A 20,153-nucleotide genomic window follows, 5' to 3' on the forward strand; every position below is an offset into this window, starting at 1 on the left:
TCGCCTTACGGTGCCCGTGAAGGTTTTTACCATTAAGACTCTCTCATTTTATTTCTCTCATTTGGTTGTATCAGATCCAAGTGGTTGCATCCTTCAATTCTTGAACATTCTCGTTGCTTGATCGGAAGGAGTTTGAAAAGGACTTGGGTGAAAAAGGATTTGGATTAAATTACAACTTTGGAACCTTTTAGACAAAACCATCGCCAAACCATTATAACATCTGCCCAGATTCACTTTTGGGGGAATTTGGGTTTTTGTTTTGGTGTGACTGAACCCCAGAGTGAGGCTGCCTACGTATCCTTTTGTAATCAAGTCGAACGTAGTTCAAGGAACTTTATTTTTGATTTTTTTTTCTCTTTTTCCGTAGTAACTTCCAGGTTCCAAAGAGGGTAATCAAAGAAAGGTAACTGACTCAAAATGGTTAGCAAAAAGGTTAATGATGTTTGGATAGCGAGAATGAAAGCCTTCGTCATCCCAATCAGAGAACATTAATGCCACATAGAGGGTCAAACATAGTACTTTTGACTGCATCCGCGTTGACAGTTGTTTCAGGGATATTTCCTTTGTTTCTTCGCAGGTACAACACTCTCTTTTACAGTACTCTCGTTACAATGTATGGACCTTTCCAATTTGGAGCCAATTTTCCTTTAGCTTCTTCATGAGGTGGGAGGATACGTCTCACAATGAGTTGTTCTATTTCAAATTTTCTGGGCCGCATTTTCTTATTGTAGACACTACCTATTCTTTGTTGGTACAATTGCCCGTGGCAAATTGCGGCCAGTCATTTTTTATCAATCAGTGTCAATTGTTCCAATCGGTTCGTGACCCAATCTTTATCCTCAATCTCGGTTTCGACAATGACCCAGAGAGATGGAATTTCAACTTCTGCAGGTTTCAATCGGGCTTGGCATAGGCTTATTCTCATAATGTTCCGAATTTTTGTTTTATTTCCTTAACCTCATCTTCATTGCATTCTGCTTCTTGATTCATTATTTCGAAGTCTGACAGAGTTTTAGGATCTAGTCATGAAGTCCGCAAGCATGTCATGTTATTAAAATCTGCATGAACAGAACTGAAAAGAGAATAAGAAAAGTAACAAGATTAAAAAAAAAAATAGACATTCCTAGACAATGAAATATTAATTTCATTTAATTATTTTATTCTTTTTTTGTTGTTGTGGTTTTGCTTTTTTTATTTATTTATTTGAATTTTGAATTTTGAAGATAGAAGGGTTTACATCGAAAAGTAAGACAATAAAGTAAAATATCCGGATCACACCCTGAGATAATCCGGACGCAGAAAGGATAGCAAGACTAGCTATCGAGATTCCCGTCTGATGGGGAACTTTCAGGCTTGGTGACTGTTTTTTGGCTTTTCTTCTGTCTCGATAATGGCTGCAATGACCTTCAGTGCTGGATCAAATTCCTCATCTTCACAAATCATTCCGACTACTGGCCCATTGGTGTGAGTAGGTAGAGGATTGTTCATCATATTAGGGGCCTATTCGTTTCGAAGAAAGATTCTTTCATCTTCAATCAAGTCTTCAACTACCCTTTTGAGGGTCCAACAGTCCTCTGTACCGTGTCCCACTGCTCCAGAGTGGTATTCACATCTAGCATCAGCTCGGTGCGAGGGGGACTCAGGGTTTGGCCGGTTCGGGGCTAATGGCTGCAGTAGACCTAGTCTAATTAGCTTTTAGAATAAGCTTGAGTATGATTCACCAATAGGGGTGAACTGATTCCATATGGGGAGACTCTTTTTTTTTTTCCTTTTTTTTTTTTTTTTTTTTTCATATCTTGATTTCTTTTTCTTTCTCTTTATATTTTGTTTTTCTCTGTTATTTTTTGTCACTATTTTCTTTCTTTTTCACTCAATTATTTTTTCGGTTTATTTTTTCACTCAATTTGTTTATCGCTATGATCAACTCCGACGGGGATTGCCTACGTATCATGACGCCGCATGAATCAGATCATTACGTAGTTAAGGAAGATTAGGAATAAAGTAAATAAACTAACTCTTTATTTATTTATATTTTTGAATTTGTTTTTTTTTTTGTTTAATTTCCGAAAGAAAGACTTATAAAGAAGAAAGAAAATATTTTTTTGATTTTGATTTCTTTATTTTTTTTTTTAGAATTTTTGAAAAGTAAGAAAATATTTTTTTGAATGTTTTAGGAGAAAGACTTCTAAAAAAAAGGTAGAAAATATTTTTGGATTTTTGAAAATTGGGGTCGGAACCGATGAGGTTTGCCTACGTATCTCACATCCGATGAGAATCAGACCCGCGTAGTTCGGTAAGTTTTGATGCATAGGAAAGTATGACTTATTTTGAAATTACTTCTTTTTTTTTTTTTTTCAAAATTTCGGCAGAGTTTCAGGATATTTTAAATACCGGGATTGTCAGAACCGGGCGTTTTTCTTTCCTACCTCACTCTTGGTTTTTCTTGATTTTCTTTCCCTATTCTAGAAACCGGTCAACATACAAGACGAAATAAATTAATGCACAAGTAGCACGTAAAAATGCATCAGGATAGTCTTTTGATTTGGGTACACATGTCCAAGACGGACCCAACCCCTGTGTTGAGTTCCCAAATTCAAATGCACGTGATGCAAACGTACCTACTAAGGATTCGACATGAGATTATGTCATTCTAAGTTTAAATCCTGGGTGTATTATTCTAGACCTGGCTTACCCGAGCGGACAACTCGAGCCGGGGGGAGGGAGGGGCAACGTACCGGGAATACAGAATTAGGGTATGACTCTAACAGAAAAGAAGTCACGCGAAGCGCACGCTTCCCAGAAGATTTAGAAGACTCAGAGAGAAGAAGGGTTTTCGTAACAATTTATATATAGTTCACAAAAGTTCAAAGCGGTAAAAAGCGGCATTTAACACATTAGGCTCAAACACGTAAAAAATCAGATAATAAACAAAAGTCAAGTATAAAAGTCATCTAAGCTCGAATTATGAACCATGAACTAGAGATTCTGGGTTCTAGTCCCTAGCAGAGTCGCCAGAGCTGTCACACCTCCTTTTTCCCGAGGGGATAAGGGATAGGGAGTTTTTCCAATTTAAGTGACATTATTCGAAATGAGATTATTTATTTATTCAGAGTCGCCACTTGGAATAATTTATGGTGTTCCAAGTCTCCGATTTATTTTAGAATCCCAAATTGAGAAAAATTGACTCTTATTTATGGTTTGCGAACACAGAAGACCGGATAAGGAATTCTGTTAACCCGAGAGAAGGTGTGAGGCACTCCTGAGTTCTGTGGTTTTAGCACGGTCGCTCAATTATTAATAATTAGTCTAATTATGTGATTTATTACATGCTTAAAACCTATTGTGCATTTTTTTATACTTTTAATCGCTATTAATTATTTATGGAACTAATATGAGACGAGTTACGTTGTCGTACACTTGTTGTTTATACACATCGTAAATCGCGTCACGTGAAACGTACCCGCAATCTACAACGTGTTTAATTTTATTTATTATTGTTTGAAGTTGTGGTCGAGTCACGTGAAACACACACTCGAATTGGGGATTACGTATCGTGACCATGCCACGGGAACCGTACCCACAATTACGATGATTTATTATTAATCGCGCATAAAGCAAGATACGATGTTCGAATATTATTCAATTACTAATTTGAGATTATTGTAAGGTCGTGAGGTATAGAATTATTTGTGAAAGAATTGAATTTATTATTTATAGAAAAGTGGGCTAGTTTAGACAAAGATGGGTCAGCTATGTTATTTATTACTTTGGGCCTGATGAGACTAAATCTTTTGGCCCAAAATCTTTTCTTCTCCAACAACCCAAAAATCAATTTCCTTAGAAATAAATCGTGGCCCAAGCAAATTATCCAACCCAATAATTCATATTCTGTACATTTCTTAAACAAAACTAATAACACCACAATCTCATGAACAAAATTAGTAAACAAGCCAAATTACAGTGATTCAATAGACCCTTTATCCGGTTAAATCAACTCAAAACAAAACTTTGTAACTCTAAAATTAACATCATGGTCCAATAAACATATGAACAAGGAAACAATCAGATTCAAATGATCCAAATATCAATAGAGTGAACTACTACTTCATGCTACCCAATAATCACACCAATAGACAAGAAGGTAAATGGACAATTATAATCAGTGAAGAAAGGGAAATAACAGACCTTTGATATAAATTAACAGAGTTGAAATTACAAGAGCGCTAAACAATTCGACGAGTGTTGACTAGAGCTTTCACCGGCCACGAAACCTCGAACAAAAAATCGTGACTTGCAACCACGATCGACCTTGCAAAACCGGTGATTTAGTGACTTGTTTTTGCTGGGTTTAAAGCTATTTTTTTGGGGGGGATGATTTTGCTGGATTTTTAGAAAGAAAGACGAAAAAAGAATGACACGAGTAGAAATTTCCTTATCCTAGAAGAAGAAAATAAATTCCTCTCAATTCCTTCCTCCCTCTTTTTTTCCCTTCTTCTCTCCCCCTTTTTTCCCCCTCACATTTCTCTTCTATTTATAGAAAATTTTTCGGAATTTTCAGATTTTTTTTTTATTTTATTTATTAATTAAAAAGAATTTTCACTTCCCATTTTTCTTATTTAAAAAAAAAAAAAATTCCCACTTTCCTTTGCTTTTATTTTTTAATTTCTCACTTTTTTTACTTTTAATATATTTAAAATCTCACTTTTTTTACTTTCTTTTTTTAATTCACACTTATTTTACTTTTTTTTAAAAATTTTCACTTACTTTTACTTTTATTAAAACAAATTCAGATACCCTTTATTCCAACTTTCTTTTACTTTTAATTTTTTAAAATTTTACATTCTTTTACTTTTATTTTTTTAATTTTTCACTTTCTTTTACTTTTTTATTAAATAATTTCTACCTACTTTTAATTTTATTTTTTAATTTTATATTTCTACTTTTACTATTTTTTTAATTCCCATCCGAAATTTTTTTAAAAAAATTTAATTAATTCCAAAATTTTAAAAAAAATTAATTAATTAATTTTTATTTTTTTCGGGTTTTTAATTCATTTTATATAAAATAAAGATAAAAATAAAAATAAAAATAATACTAATAGTAATAATTGACCTTTTAAATTATTATTAATTTTTACCCTAAAAAAATGTAACAAAGCTAAAAAAAAAATATATATTAAATTTCTAAAAATATTTACATAGTAGAAGTTGATAAAAATTTAAATATAGTCAAAAATTAGGAGCCCACAACATGCTCGGAAAAGAACTTGCAAATTATAAATGCAATTTTTTTTCATCTTCATTGTATTCTATTATCTTTAAATTCTAATGGAATATTCAAATATAAGGATTTTAAAGCCTTTGCATCCTTTATTCAAATACTCCTTTTATAAGATTATTTTTTTGTTTTATATTTTTACTTTATCTTAATATAAATTACGGTAGTTATACAAAATATATTTTTTTTTTACAAATAACCCGGCCCGATCCCATAGGCCCGTAACCGTTTTGATTCATTAAATCACCCGATGGGCCCGAACTCGATAAAATCGGTTGGGAAAAACCGAAATCGGCCCAAATTGATGACCGGCCAGTCACTTTTTTAAGCAACCCGGCCCGACCCGGCCACATATCACCTTTAGTTTTTTTTACGCCAATTAATTGGGTGCCTTCTAACCCGGTGCCAAATTTCCTTTTTTAAACCGACCAGTTAGCTTTTGGATTTGTATTAGCGAGAATTTGTAATTTCGACCTTTAGCCTTTGTCAAGGCCACAATGTCGGTTCAAGCAAAGAGATTATAAATATGCTCCTTTACACGCGACAGCCAGCATATTTACAAACGGAGTTGCAGAGTTGGTTTCCTCCTTCTGCAACAGCCAGCATAGTTACAATTTACGAACAGAGTAATTTCGCCTCCCAGGTTCTTTCTTCTCCTTTATTTGTTAATTTTAAGGTAGCTCTAATGATTCAGTGTTTTTCTAAAGATTATGTGTGTGTGTTTGAATTTCTATTAATGTTAGGTTTAGGTATTCTTTGTTCTTTTGTCATGGAGGACCCAATAAAGAGCTCTGAAGCTTTTAGTCTTTTGTTCCGAAAGGTTTGATGTTGTTGTGGGGTTGACAGTGCGAGTATCTGTTCGTTCTCTTTGAGTGGTCTTGGTTAAAAAAGTGAAGCTTTTGTTATTGTGCTTTTGAATTATTTAACTTTATTTTTTCTTTTGGATATGGACTGTTTTGTAAAGTGAGCTCATAATTTTGTAGCACTGTGAATTTTCATTACTTTGTGTGTTTTTTGGTAAATATTTTTTTGGGGTGGATATTTTGCTGAATCTCTATTGTCATGAGGGTCTGCATGCTTTCTTCGTTCATCATGGCACACCAATAAGAAGCTAAAAGTTTTGTCTCCTAATGGCTTGCCTTAGGTCTTGTCAAGGCCTCCTAGACTGAGTCAACCTCCTCCATCAGCCGCGGATTCTTCGTCCTCTTATGCGCCATTGTATTTTCACTTCTACAGCCGATACGATGATGGTAAGAATCAAATTTTCTGTTTGGTTTTCTTTATTGTGTTTTTGGTTTTAGAGTGACTTGACTTTCTAATAGGTGGCAGCTGCAGCAACATCAGATGGAAAGGAATTAACTCTTGAAGATTTTGAAAAGAAAAAGAAAAAGGAAGAAAAGGTTTGTTCGATACTTTTTTTGGTTTTGTTGCGAAGGGTGGTTCTTCACAATAAACCGTGTCCAAACATTAGTTCCTTGTTAAATCCAAATATTTTTTGATTTATTCAAGTATATTGTTTCTAACTTAGGATTGACACAGTTAATTGATTGATTCAAAATATTCTAAAATGGATACTCCTTCCGTCCCGCTTTATATGGTGATGTTTGATTGGCGATGAAATTTAAGAATGAAAGAAAAACTTTTGAAACTTGTGATCTAAAACTAGTCTTAAATATTAGGGTAAAAAAAGGAAAATTTAGAATTTGAACTTAAATTAGGTGATAAATAGGGACATAAAGAACCAGACACACGCCTTCTTGGATATAGTAGGAAGAGGAGGGATTATGCTACTGCTAGTAGCATGAAACACTGTTGGCTTTCTAGATAGTATTGTTTAAAATCTTTTTTGCGCTTTTAATGTATTTACTTTTAATGTGTGTGCTGGTCATACATTTACTAAGTGTTTCTTTTGTGTTTATTGGTTGTGATAGGCTAGAGAGAAAGAACTGAAAAAACTCAAGGCTGCACTAAAAGTGGAAGCAGCAAAACAGGTAAAAAAAAAACTATTTTTGCTTATTTATCTAGTTATGGTTGATACTTGTGTATTTCATAAATGTCTGTGTTGGTGGAATGGCTTAGTTGTTTCTGTTATGCCATTCTCTACATATTCTTTTCAAAGGAAAAGAAATTACTGAACTCTTGGTGCAGCTATTACAAGACCTTCAGCAAGCTCACATAGTGATAAATTATGAAAGTTGATTCTAGTCTTATCTAATTTATTTAAGCTTCTCTGACATGGTTCGTCTGTATTAAGGCACAAGCTGCTTCCAATGTGTCAAAGAAGGATAAGAAGAAGAACTCAAAAATGGAGGGTGAAGAGGAAAATTATGAAGATTTTGTTGATCCAGGGACACCCCTGGGAGAGAAGAAGCAGCTCTCCCGTCAAATGGCAAAAACTTATAGTCCCAGTGCTGTAGAGAAATCGTGAGTATGAAATTGTTTTTTTTTTCTACCTTTACGTGCTACTTATATTTCTTTTAAAGAAATACTAGCAATTCAGGAAAGAGTGCTCTCTTGTTAGCACACTATCATGATTCCTTATATTAACTTGAATAGGTGGTATGCATGGTGGGAAAAGTCCAATTTCTTTGTTGCTGACCCAAACAGCTCTAAGCCAGCTTTTGTGATTGTAAGTTTACCATCTTACTTCATATGATGTTCTAGTTGAAGATGTTGGTATGAATGAATATATAGGACATATAGGAACTGTGTGTACTTTGAGTTCGTAGAGAGCTTTTTAAGGTGAAGCACATGTTGGTATCTCACGACATAGCAATTTTTAGTTATGTTATTCGGACTCTTCAAAAATGTTGTTGGGTATGTGTCGGATCCTCCAAATTTAGTGCATTTTTGGAGGATCCGACACGGGTGCAACAATACTTTTAGAGAGTCCGAGCAACATACATTTTTACTTGGGATGTTAACGTTTGAATATATGTAGTTATAGAACCTTTTATTTGTTATCTTACCGTGCTTTGGTGTTCATGATGTAGGTTTTCGAAATCATTTTTTTGCCCTCTTTCTCATGAATAGCAAAAATGCTCTAAACAAATAGAGGAAAGTTGTATTTGCTCATTTTCCTTGAGTATTCTTCGATAGCTTTGTCAATATCAGCCTCATTTCTCTAGGATTTTAAAGGGGAAAATGTTATTACTTCCAATCAGAGGGAAATCTATTTACTCTTTTAGTTTCTGATAATGTGTTATTTTACTAATACAGACTAGTATCAAGTGTGTGCTGATAGTTTGAGAAAGGAGTAGAGACGAATGTTACATAGATTTTGCAGTGAGCTAATTAAGTCAAACATGCCAGTCAAAATCATTTACAAAAACCATTTTGTTCCAAAAAGAAAGCAAAACAGAAGAGTTGAGTTTAGGACTAAGTATATCCTTTTCGTCTTCAAACATTTTGGGGAGGCTTTTTCTCCTGATTACCCACCAATACCCACGACCAAACTGTTGCCTGGATGGAATTCCGAGTCATCAATAACACTCCATTTGCTTATTTACAGTTAATGTGCATATGCGCCCAAAAGCTAAAATAAAGTTTTTCCAGAGTATTATAATGGTGGACTTAAGTGGTATCATCTCATCTGAGACAATCACTTGGTGAATTGTATTGCTTAATAATTTGGAAGGGGAAATAAACTGTGATGAAAGTTTTGCTTGGTATTGTGTACCTTGTCTAACTTGGACTCCTTTTCCCAAGCTGCTTACCTGTTTGCTTATATGCAGGTCTTGCCCCCACCAAATGTGACTGGCGCTCTCCATATAGGACATGCACTTACAGCTGCCATCCAGGTATTAGAATCATCGAGCCTAGTATAGAGTGTTCATCTATTTGTACAGATTTTATATTTTACCTTTATTTTGCAGGATACAATTATTCGTTGGCGGAGAATGTCTGGATACAATGCCTTGTGGATCCCAGGGATGGATCATGCTGGAATCGCAACCCAGGTTGTGTCTCAAACATGTCAAATCTTGGCATTACCAATTTTCTTGTTTGAGGGTGTTTGGCTAAGCTTGTAAGCCACTCAAATTAGCTTATAAGCACTTTTTAGCTTATCTATTCGTTTGGTAAAAATATTGCTTATAAGCCAAGTGTTTATAAGCTAAAATCAGCCCAGAGCCATAAGCTGGTCACCCCAACTTATGATTTTTCAGCTTATAAACACTTTTAGTTTGAGCAAGAACTTTATCATTTTATCCTTAGTAACTTTTATACTTTCTAATATATTTTACTAAACTAACATGCCTAATCTTCTTCAGCCTCATTGTTTCATCTTTTTCCCGTCCCCCTTCGAAACCAAGCTGCAGTTCTCTCTCTCTCTCTCTCTTTCCCAACAAGCTGCTATTCTTCTAGTGTATCCTTTTGTTTTGCAACCAAGTCCAAGGTGCTATTTATGATCTGTGTCAAAATATAAACTAAAACCAATTGGAGACGCCAACATTATTTTGTCTACTAGTGTATTTGTATGTATTTCATATAGTATCTTGAAAAATAACATAAGAAAGATAAATAGCAACTAACATGTTTTAAATAATGAAAATGATTCAAATAGGCATATTTTATGGAATTGTTTACCATGATGCGATATGACAGCTCAGGATATTTGTAATATGAGAATTTAAGTTTATCCAAATCGAATTATTTAACTTTCTGGAGAAAATCTTAAAAAGATTTTTTATTACGGTCTTACGGAACGACAATTACTTAGATACAGTCATATCATCAGAACTTGAATAAATTTTTACTTATAGAGGATTGTTGAAATTGCTGTCTTTTTCAAGATGAATCAGAGTCAAGGACAAAATTGCTACTAAAAGTTAAAAAAAATAAGATAGTGCCTTATGTCAGTTTACTGTTCCTAAAACGCTAAATTTTTTCCCAAAGATTTGTTAGGGATTTGAAACGTGGTATAGCAGGGATTTTAAGGCTATTCAATTATTTTTACTTACAATAACATGGTCGTTTCTGCTCTTTGCATTCCTATATGCTATTTCTAATTCTGTGTCGTGGATGCTGAATCTAGGTTGTTGTGGAAAAGAAGATCATGCGGGAGAGGAATTTGACTAGACATGATATTGGTCGGGAGAACTTCGTATCTGAAGTGAGTATATGCTGCGAAGTGCTAACATCCTTTTAATGTCTTTAACTTTTCTTAGTGTTATCATTATTGGCTTTTCATTCTCATCAAAAATCACTTTACTGGCTGTAGTATCCTTCCAATTGTTGCCTTGCCTGCTTTGTCAGTCTGAGACAAGGTCTCTGCTGAAGAGTTGAATAAGGAAGCCAAGTACTAATTTTTAACAAGTCATTGCACCCATATATTTATTAATTGTACTTGTTGATGTTTTTTAGGTCTGGAATTGGAAGAATGAGTATGGGGGTACTATACTGAAGCAATTACGTCGCCTGGGTGCGTCACTTGATTGGTCTCGTGAGGTATGAATCGAGATTTTACCATTTTCTTCGTTAGTCGAGAAAATCCTGAAATTATTATAGTTATACTTATATATTGTGCTCCAACATGTTCTCCCAAATCAGTGCTTTACCATGGATGAGAAAAGGTCTAAGGCTGTTACTGAAGCATTTGTTAGGCTGTCCAATGAAGGTCTTATATACAGGTAGGTAGCTCTTTTTCTTCCTCTTTTGTTTGCCTTCTCTCCTCGTTATGTGCATGTGAATGTCTTCTTGCCTATGCGTGGAAGCTACCGTTTTCTTTGCTTGCGTAAGTTTTTGAATTGGTTTTGGCTTTGTATTAACTTTAATTATCATCTATCAAGGGCTCCACGTATGGTGCATTGGGATTGTGTCTTGCGTACCGCAATCTCTGATATTGAGGTGAGCAAATGGCCCTTCATGATCAAGTTTTAGATGGTGTAGTAAATACTCTATATACACTTTACAAGCTGCTTTCTGTTTGTAGGTTGAATACACAGACATAAAAAAGAAGACACATTTGAAGGTCCCTGGATATGAAGAGCCTGTGGAGTTTGGGGTACTGACATCATTTGCTTACCCCTTGGAAGGTGGGCTTGGTGAAATCGTTGTGGCAACCACCAGAATTGAAACTATGCTTGGTGATACTGCTATTGCTATACATCCTGAAGACAAAAGATACTGCCACCTTCATGGGAAATTTGCTATTCATCCATTCAATGGAAGAAAGCTTCCAATAGTTTGTGATGAAATACTTGTAGATATGAACTTTGGTACTGGTGCTGTTAAGGTACTTTATATCATTATATTTTGAATGTTAAGGAACAATTGCCTCTCTCTCTAGATATTCATCATTGCTTTTTGGACCATTCTTTGAATATCCTTGCAGATAACTCCAGCCCATGATCCAAATGATTTTGAGTTTGGACAGCGTCACAAACTTGAATTCATAAATATTTTTACTGATGATGGGAAAATAAATAGCAACGGGGGTGCAGACTTTGAAGGAATGCCTCGTTTCAAAGCTCGTGTCGCTGTGGCTGAAGCTTTAAAGGAAAAGGTACCTTCATAACTTTATGTACTGTCCTAGCTGAAATTGAAATGCTAATGGACTTGTGTGCATGTATTGATGTATAGAAATTTGTCAAGTTTATGAGGTCTTGCATTTAAAAAATCCATAAATATCTTCACAAAAAATTTGATGCAAAATACGTAAATAGACACTGATAGTTGGACCAAACTCTCAGTTGAACACTTCAACTTACCCAGTTGGATGTCCTGGAAGTAGAAAATGTCATTTATCAGGGCGGAGGTTGTGATTCCCTATTGCATCCATTGCAACCAACATACTCAGAACTAGGGAAACTAATACTCGAATGTCGTGAGCTGCATTCAGCTTATTAATGAAATTAATGCCCTAGGGTCTCAGTAACAGAGGATCTATTTGCAGATCTCCAGAAGCCTGGGTATCGGTTTTCCATCTTTGAACTTCTGGTTCAATGAGTGCCCCAGCCTAGCTGCTTTTATGTTTCTCTTTGTTAACGTTGTTTACCATGAGCATATAATAAACGAGTCAAATTAACACCTTATACTTCAGACCTAGTAGAATTCAATGACTTAAAGTGAGATGGATTTTGAGTATTTAATTACTTGGGATTGGGTGAGTAACATTCTGTTCCAACTTTTTCTTTTTGACATGTAACATCTTGTTTGAGTTTAGCTTTACGAGTTCATGAGGCTTTTGAATTGTTCTTAAGTTTCTTACCTATGAACGTGGGTTACATTTGAGGATAACCTCAAGAAGAAGCTGTGTTATGTAAACATGGGGTATAGTACGTAAAAAATAGTATCCTGGGATAACTGGACGAGGCTTAGTTGAGTTGACTGTGGCTTAGATGCGATGTCTGAATTGTGTTACAGGGTCTCTACAGGGATGTCAAGGATAACGAGATGCGCCTTGGGATTTGTTCAAGAAGCAATGATGTAGTGGAACCTCTTGTAAAGCCTCAGTGGTTTGTCAACTGCAAAAGTATGGCCAAACAGGCTTTGGATGCTGTGATGGATGATGATAACCGGAAGATGGAGATCATCCCCAAACAATATGCTGCTGAATGGAAAAGGTAATGTTGGATCTGGCCCCCAAAAATGCTTTGGTTAAATGAATGCAAAGGTTTAAATGAGATGCTAAATTGTGTGCCCCACTGCCCTCCCCATATTTGAACTAATGCATTTTGGAGGGACTAATGACTGCTTTAGGTTCTTCTGATTGTTATTCTCTTTTGTTCGTGGTGGAAAATGGATACTCTATCATTTACTTTTGTGCAAGTATCGCATCAGATATAGATGCGAAAAACTTGGTTGTGGTTTTTCTATGGAATTTAAACATAAAAACCCTGTACATTTTGTTTTAAGCCGTTTATTTTTTCTTGATTCATCATTTGATTAAAAATATGTTGTCCTCCATGTGATGGACATGCAGATGGCTTGATAATATTCGTGATTGGTGCATCTCAAGGCAGCTTTGGTGGGGTCATCGAATTCCTGCTTGGTATGTGACACTGCATGATGATAAGCAGAAGGAATTTGGTGTTTGTGATGATCACTGGATCGTCGCTAGAAATGCAGAAGAGGCTCGAGATTTGGCTTGTAGGAAATTTCCAGGGAAGGCGATTCTTGAGCTCTCTCAAGATCCAGATGTGCTGGATACCTGGTTTTCATCTGGTCTTTTTCCATTATCTGCACTGGGGTGGCCAGATGATACTGCAGATTTAAAAGTTTTTTATCCAACGTCCGTTATTGAAACTGGACATGATATTCTCTTCTTCTGGGTTGCACGTATGGTGATGTTGGCGATAACACTGGGAGGTGATGTACCATTTATGAAGGTTAGCAAATTTCATCATATCCCTCATAGAAAAGCCAATTTTTCTTATTTATGCTATAAGTGGAGTATGATCCTAATCTATTTTAAGAGCAGTTGATATCTTTTTCACGAAAGTGGCTATGTTTCCACGATCCATGGCTTTTTCAGTGCTTAAAACAGATTTTTAAATGGAGTGCTACTGAAAGTTATTTAGTAATCTGTTTTTATCTACTTGCCAAAAAACTAAAGAATCTGTGTTTTATCGACATGATGCGAAAAACTTTATTATGTGTCTCACAACGGACACTAGTTGTGTGAGGCTTGTTTTTGTCTCGTAAATTGGTGGACCCAAATCGTACACTTTTGGGTCCATGGGTCCACTAACTTGTGAGACAAAAAGAAGCCTCGCAGCTAATGTCAGTTGTGTGAGGCCATATTTACTTTTTTCACATGAAGCAGTTAAGTAACTTGAACTTTCTGTTGAGATCAAAATAAATCTTATTCATTTTAACATACTTTGCAGGTTTATTTGCATCCAATGATCCGTGACGCACAGGGACGTAAGATGTCCAAATCATTGGGAAATGTTGTTGATCCTCTTGAAGTTATTAATGGAATTACCCTTGATAATCTTCACGAGAGATTAAAGGAGGGTAACCTGGATGCCAAAGAAATTGAGAGTGCAAAAGAGGGACAGGCAAAGGACTTTCCTAAGGGTATTCCTGAATGTGGGGCAGATGCTCTTCGATTTGCCCTAGTCTCATATACTGCTCAGGTTTGTAACATTTCTTAAAATTTAATAAGATGTTCCTTTTTTACTTTCTTTGGATATTACTAATTTTCTTAATTTGTCCTTCCAGTCTGATAAAATCAATCTGGATATCCAGAGAGTTGTTGGGTATCGTCAGTGGTGTAATAAACTATGGAATGCCGTTAGGTTTGCCTTGAGTAAACTGGGTGAATATTACACGCCTCCAACAAATATAGTTCCTCGTGAAATGCCTTTTATCTGCCAGTGGATACTCTCAGCACTTAACAAGGCCATAGCGAAAACTGTCTCATCCCTGGAATCTTATGACTTCTCCGATGCAGCAACAGCAGTATATTCGTTTTGGCAGTTCCAGTTGTGTGATGTGTTTATAGAAGTAATCAAGCCATACTTTGTTGGTGATAATCCAGAATTTGTATCTGCAAGAAGATTTGCTCAAGACACCCTGTGGCTTTGTTTAGATAACGGGTTGAGATTACTCCATCCGTTTATGCCATTTGTCTCCGAAGAATTATGGCAGCGTCTTCCAGCTAGCGGAAATTCCATAAAGAAAGAATCTATTGTGATAAGTGATTATCCTGCAACTATAGAGGTATGCTTTAAGCACAAATGTTAAGTTCCAGAACTAGCAAATAGATATGTTACCTCTGTTGGTGGCTGTCAAGTAAATTCGATGTATGCTTCCTCTTTTTATTTGACTGAGGTCAAAGTTTAGCTTTTTCTTCTGATCTTTTCGGCATTGGTTTTGGTGTGATGTTCGAGTCTTAATGGTTACTCAGAGCTGTATGGGATCAATTTCTGAAAAATCAATGTACATAGTAGGCATCATGCATGTACATTGTTAAATTTTTCATAAATAAACCTATGTAGGCAATTTGTTTTTCAAGAATATGTATTTGGAATAGGTTAACTTGCTTTGAGGGTCTAAAAAAGGTAGCTTATCAAGATGAGTCTAGTAGTGGAAAACAGGACTTAATATAATGCTTGCTAGCTGCTGCATGATTGTTATATTATCTTTTGACACTGTTGCTCTACATCTGTTCACTTTTTCAGGGCTGGAATAATGATTGGGTAGAAGCTGGGATGGAAAAGGTGTTGTCCATTGTTAAAGGTCTGAGGTCGAAGAGGGCATTGTTGCCTCCGAAGGAGAGATTCGCAAGGTAAACGCTCTGCCGTATCTTCTGTCTTCCAGGTGAACTTATCTTTTCGTATAAAGAGCATTTCAAGTGCCATTTTCTGGTTTCTTTTGCTATCTCTTCGAGGGAGTCTATATGGTGTCCAATGGTGTGTGATCTCCATGTTATAAAAGCTCTATGTTTACTATTCATTGTCTATTGAGCATTAATAAAAAAATTTCATCACTGATGATGAGCATGTGCAGTCCACACAAGATTGTTAAAGTATCATAGGGATCACTTTTGAATTTAATGTCCATCGAATATGTGGTTGGTCCATATCAGTTTTGTGATTATTAGACCTGTGAGAAGGTTGAATTTACCTTTGAGGTTGGTCTTAATGCAACCTCTCAACTTAGTTGTTCGTAATATCTATCTTCAGTACCCATCTTTAGAAGATTAGAATTTGCTACTTCAGCTTTCATACTGCTTTAATTGTTGTTTGTCTGTTGAGTTGTAATTTCTTTAGGGACCTTTGCTAAATTCCACATATATAACGTATGGTACTTGAGCAAAGGATACCAGCGTGCTATGATCTGTTTGATTATGTGTTGGTGAATCATTCAGTAAGTGATACACCTTTTGATGATGCACGCAAGTGATTGTTAGAGAGATTGATATGCTAGGCTTTCTTTGTATTGCTTGATATGATAGTTTGTTTTGAGAAGGAAAAAGCTGTTTCATAAAACATTCAGCAGAATGACTGGTGATCTTTCTGTCCTTAGGCGAAAAGCATTTGTGCTTTGCTGGGCGGATGATAATGTGGAGTTCATACGAAGCCGCAAAATGGAGATTTGCACTCTAGCTGCGTTGTCATCTTTGCAGGTATCTCTTTCTATGTCTGGCTTGGTTCTTTTTGATATGAAACTTCTTCGTTTCCTTTTCCACATGATATGAAGCTGGAAATAGCAGAAAAGACCATGTGATTATCAGTTAAAAATGATAAGGCCATGCCCGATCAATATCACGAGTGACCATCCTATGCTTTTCATTTTAGTATAGGTTTTCTTTTGGTGGGGGCAGTGGTTGGTGAGGCAAATAGAGGTTCAAACACTAAATGTGTGGATGGTTGAACTGGGTGGAAAATTACGAATGACCTCGGTAACCCTAATAGAGGACCAGCAGAGACTAGTGCCCTTTTAGATATCGTATGTAATATGCATATGAGTCGACTTTTTAGTGGCTATTAAGTTGGAGGGATGGGATATGCATGTATTTTTATTATATTTTCTTATTTTTCTTACAGCCCACATTTCTTGCATTAATTTTCTTCAGGTCTCAAGTAACGGTGATACAGCTCCGACTGAATGGCTGATAGAGGTTGTGGATGAGTCTGTCACGGTTTTTCTTGAGGGAGAAGGGACTACTTGTGACCCAGTGGCTGAAATTCAAAGGCTCATAAAGAAGAGAAAAGACACTAGGAAGTAAGTGAATTTCATATTCTGGTGCTATTGTTTGCAAAACTTGATTATGCCTTTGAATTTCTCCTTGATGCTATACTATCTGATTTTTCTATCGAACAGAAGTATACTAGACACTTTTCCTTTTGAATCTGTATTTAAAGCATATCAGCTTTGAAGAGACAGGAAATTGGTGTTTGTCGTCTTTGAGTCACTGAAACTTTGGGCCCCAAAGTTTCAATCTGGTCAGTTGCAGAGGTCATTGAACTACATCGAGGAAGATGTTGGGTATCAATAGATATTAATATACATATGGCATGATTTTTCTTTTATAATGGGAAATCATGTTCCTCTATCCCTCCCTCGTGTCTGCAAGTCAGTGCTTTCAATTAGTGCATCCATTTGAAGAATAGTGCAAGATGCAATTTGGCCTTTTGTCATTCAGTTGTTTTTGTTCAAAAGTGGACTTCGGCCTCAAGTGGATATTGTGAAATTTGAGTCAGTTTATAATATGAAGTTTACAAGCTGTTCAATTTGCCATGTAATGATGTATCAACTCTTTCTTCTTTTGCAGGCAATATGAAAACTTAAACAAAATGATGAGTGCCTCTCGCTACAAATAGAAAGTTCCGCTTAACATCCAAGAAGACAATACAGTGAAACTCTGTGTCCTAAGGCAAGAATTGGAATCATTTGAAGATAATATTCGGCGTTTTACACCTCATATTGATCCGCGAGTACTGAAATTACTGGAAAGAACTCATAGCGCGCGATTGGAGGCGCAGGAACGGGAATCTTTTGAAGGACCTAGTACGTCTCTATAATCAAGTTGAGGTACTATCTAAGTTGCTCCGACATGGCAATTTAGGTGCCGCACCCGTGTCGACACGACACTAGTATGGGTGTGGGTATGGGATCTGTACCGGATTTGGTCAAATAATTTTGGGTACTTTGATCACAACGGACGGAAATATTCGACACGAGATACAATTTGATTCCCAAAATCAGAACCAAAACTAGGATAAATTTGAAGAAAATAGCATACCTTATCTAAGAAATTAATTCTTTACTTATCTATAATTTGAGAATAAAAAGAAATCGACACTTTACAAGATATACTTAAATATTTCACAAAATTTATCATAATTTAAAGATATTTTTATATATTTTTTTGAATTATTTTTAGTTGGATTCCTGCACCCGTATCCGTACTAGGATCCATATCCCCGAATCTTAAAATTTACATCTCGAAGGATCCGACCTTTAGATCCGCACCCGTGTCGGACACCCGCACCCGTGTCCGAGCAACTTAGGGTACTATAATTGTAGTGTCTAGAGGTTGTTCCGGAAAACACCATTCGGAAGGTCACCGACTTTTCGGTTTTGCTTTAATTCTTTTTAAGTTAACTACTATTAGAATAACGTTAAAAATTTATTAATTATTGTAATACTTGTGTGAATTTAAATTATATTTTCATTTGTTGCTTGGATTTTTTGTGTTTAATTTAAGTGTTTTTATCCATTTAGTACCAGTTTTCTCATCATAATTCAAAAAGAAATTTGCATCTCAAATACAAATACATTTTTGCTGTTGTAAACTTTAATTTACGTGATTTTATCCCCTCTCTTTGTTCCTTGTCGATTATTGTGTTATCCATGATTTAGTATCATCATCACGTGATCATTCTTATTGAAGAGGCTCATCGCTGTTCTTACTTTTTTTGCTTCCCTTGTAACCTGACATAAATATATATTTGTTGCGAGTAAATTTTGGTAAATATTCTTATAATGTGATTTAATTTTGAATGTATTCATTGTATTTTTGAATCAAGCACTTATATTCTTTATATTATGAAAGTTTTACACTTACAGCCCCTATGAGGTATATGTTTGACCACGTATATTAAAATATGATTATCATAATATAAGTTAAACTTACAAATAAGGGGTCTTTATTTATTATTCTAGTGAAATCGTCGTAAAGGATAATTCTTTTTGAATTTTTTATTTAAGCTTTAGATATAGAAGAGTATAACTATTTTTTGAAATATATGTTTCTTTGACTCTTAAATGGAAACGAATGCAATTTACTTATTAAGGCTTTTACGAAGGCAAAATAGATTGACAGCCCGTTGAACTTGTCTAACTTTCCACTTTGGCACTCGATCTTTAGCTCGTTCTATTTGAACACTCAATCAGTTTTTTTGTTCTTTCTTTTCTCCTTAAACTTGTCTCTACTTCAATCTTATTGAACACTTTAATTGGGTCTTTTTTTTACCCCTTGGGAGCTCCTCACTTTGTTCCCTTGGTGATTCAAACCCACGACCTTTGGGTCGGAAGTAAGGGTGGCAAGTGGGCCGGTTCGGGCCCGATCCAGACCCGCACGCTAAGTGGGTCGGGACCGATAGGACCGCTAGAGGTGGGCTTGGGCCGGTCTCGTGGGCCGATTTTTGCCTAGGAACCGTTAGGACCGGGACCGAACCGGTCCTTTGGCGGGCCCAACAGATATTTTTTACAAACTTTTTATAATTACACTTTTCCCTATTTTCAACTATAAATACCCCCTCATTCTTTCATTTTCTAATAAAATCAATATCAATCAATCACAATCTCTCTCTAATTTTCTTTTATACTTAATAATATTGCTTACTTTATTCCAAAAATTAGTCAAAATATATTGAGGTTGTTACAATTTGTGAAGTTGGTGAATTGAAGTCTTCAAGTCTTCAACGATAATCAATTTTCAACAAGTTATTCGTCAATTCGGTAAACTCGTTCCAACTCTTAAGTCTATTATTATGACACATCTTGATTAGTTCATTTTTCTTCTCAATGGTGGTATTAGCACCTTGTTGTGCTCATTCCATAGGGGGGAGGAAGACTAAGAAAGATATTGCCATATTTTTTATTGCTATAATAAAATTACAAGGCATTGCTTTGAATATCTTTTTACAATATTTTTGTCGTTAAATTTGAATTAAAAAATTAGATCACAATTATATAATAAATTTACAAGGCATTGCCTTAGATATTTTTTTAACATCTTTTTGTCTCTAATTTCTATTTAATTTTTTTTAAAAAATTCACTACTAAGCCGTTGGGCCCACTTATCCCACTTAGCACGATCCGTTTAGCCCGGGACCATGAATTCATGGGCCCGATCCCGGGTCGATTCCTACAAAAAGACCGTTTAGTCCGGAATCATTTAGCCCGTTTAATTTAGG

At 35.6% G+C, this 20,153-nt stretch overlaps 1 protein-coding gene across 3 annotated transcripts; it reads left to right on the forward strand.

The window, feature by feature from the left end:
• The first annotated feature begins 5,686 nt into the window (after nucleotides 1–5,686).
• Nucleotides 5,687–18,419, forward strand: LOC107831446 (valine--tRNA ligase, mitochondrial 1). Of its 3 annotated transcripts, none has more exons than XM_016659210.2 (22): nucleotides 5,687–5,903; nucleotides 6,422–6,527; nucleotides 6,600–6,677; nucleotides 7,209–7,268; nucleotides 7,532–7,701; nucleotides 7,834–7,906; nucleotides 9,012–9,077; nucleotides 9,153–9,236; nucleotides 10,313–10,390; nucleotides 10,642–10,725; nucleotides 10,828–10,907; nucleotides 11,067–11,124; nucleotides 11,210–11,512; nucleotides 11,612–11,782; nucleotides 12,643–12,842; nucleotides 13,202–13,607; nucleotides 14,109–14,360; nucleotides 14,446–14,946; nucleotides 15,408–15,514; nucleotides 16,255–16,354; nucleotides 16,805–16,953; nucleotides 17,504–18,419. In XM_016659210.2, the coding sequence occupies exons 2-22, from the start codon at nucleotides 6,486–6,488 to the stop codon at nucleotides 17,550–17,552; spliced, it is 3,111 nt and encodes a 1,036-aa protein (XP_016514696.1). In that variant the 5' UTR covers nucleotides 5,687–5,903; nucleotides 6,422–6,485; the 3' UTR covers nucleotides 17,553–18,419. The 3 variants fall into 3 exon arrangements, with proteins under 3 accessions (XP_016514696.1, XP_016514694.1, XP_075103237.1); XM_016659208.2 differs by having other exon boundaries at nucleotides 5,717–5,920; nucleotides 6,613–6,677; XM_075247136.1 differs by having other exon boundaries at nucleotides 5,723–5,920.
• The last annotated feature ends 1,734 nt before the right edge of the window (nucleotides 18,420–20,153 follow it).

Source organism: Nicotiana tabacum, chromosome 24 (assembly GCF_000715075.1).
Source record: "Nicotiana tabacum cultivar K326 chromosome 24, ASM71507v2, whole genome shotgun sequence".
NCBI lineage: Eukaryota > Viridiplantae > Streptophyta > Magnoliopsida > Solanales > Solanaceae > Nicotiana > Nicotiana tabacum.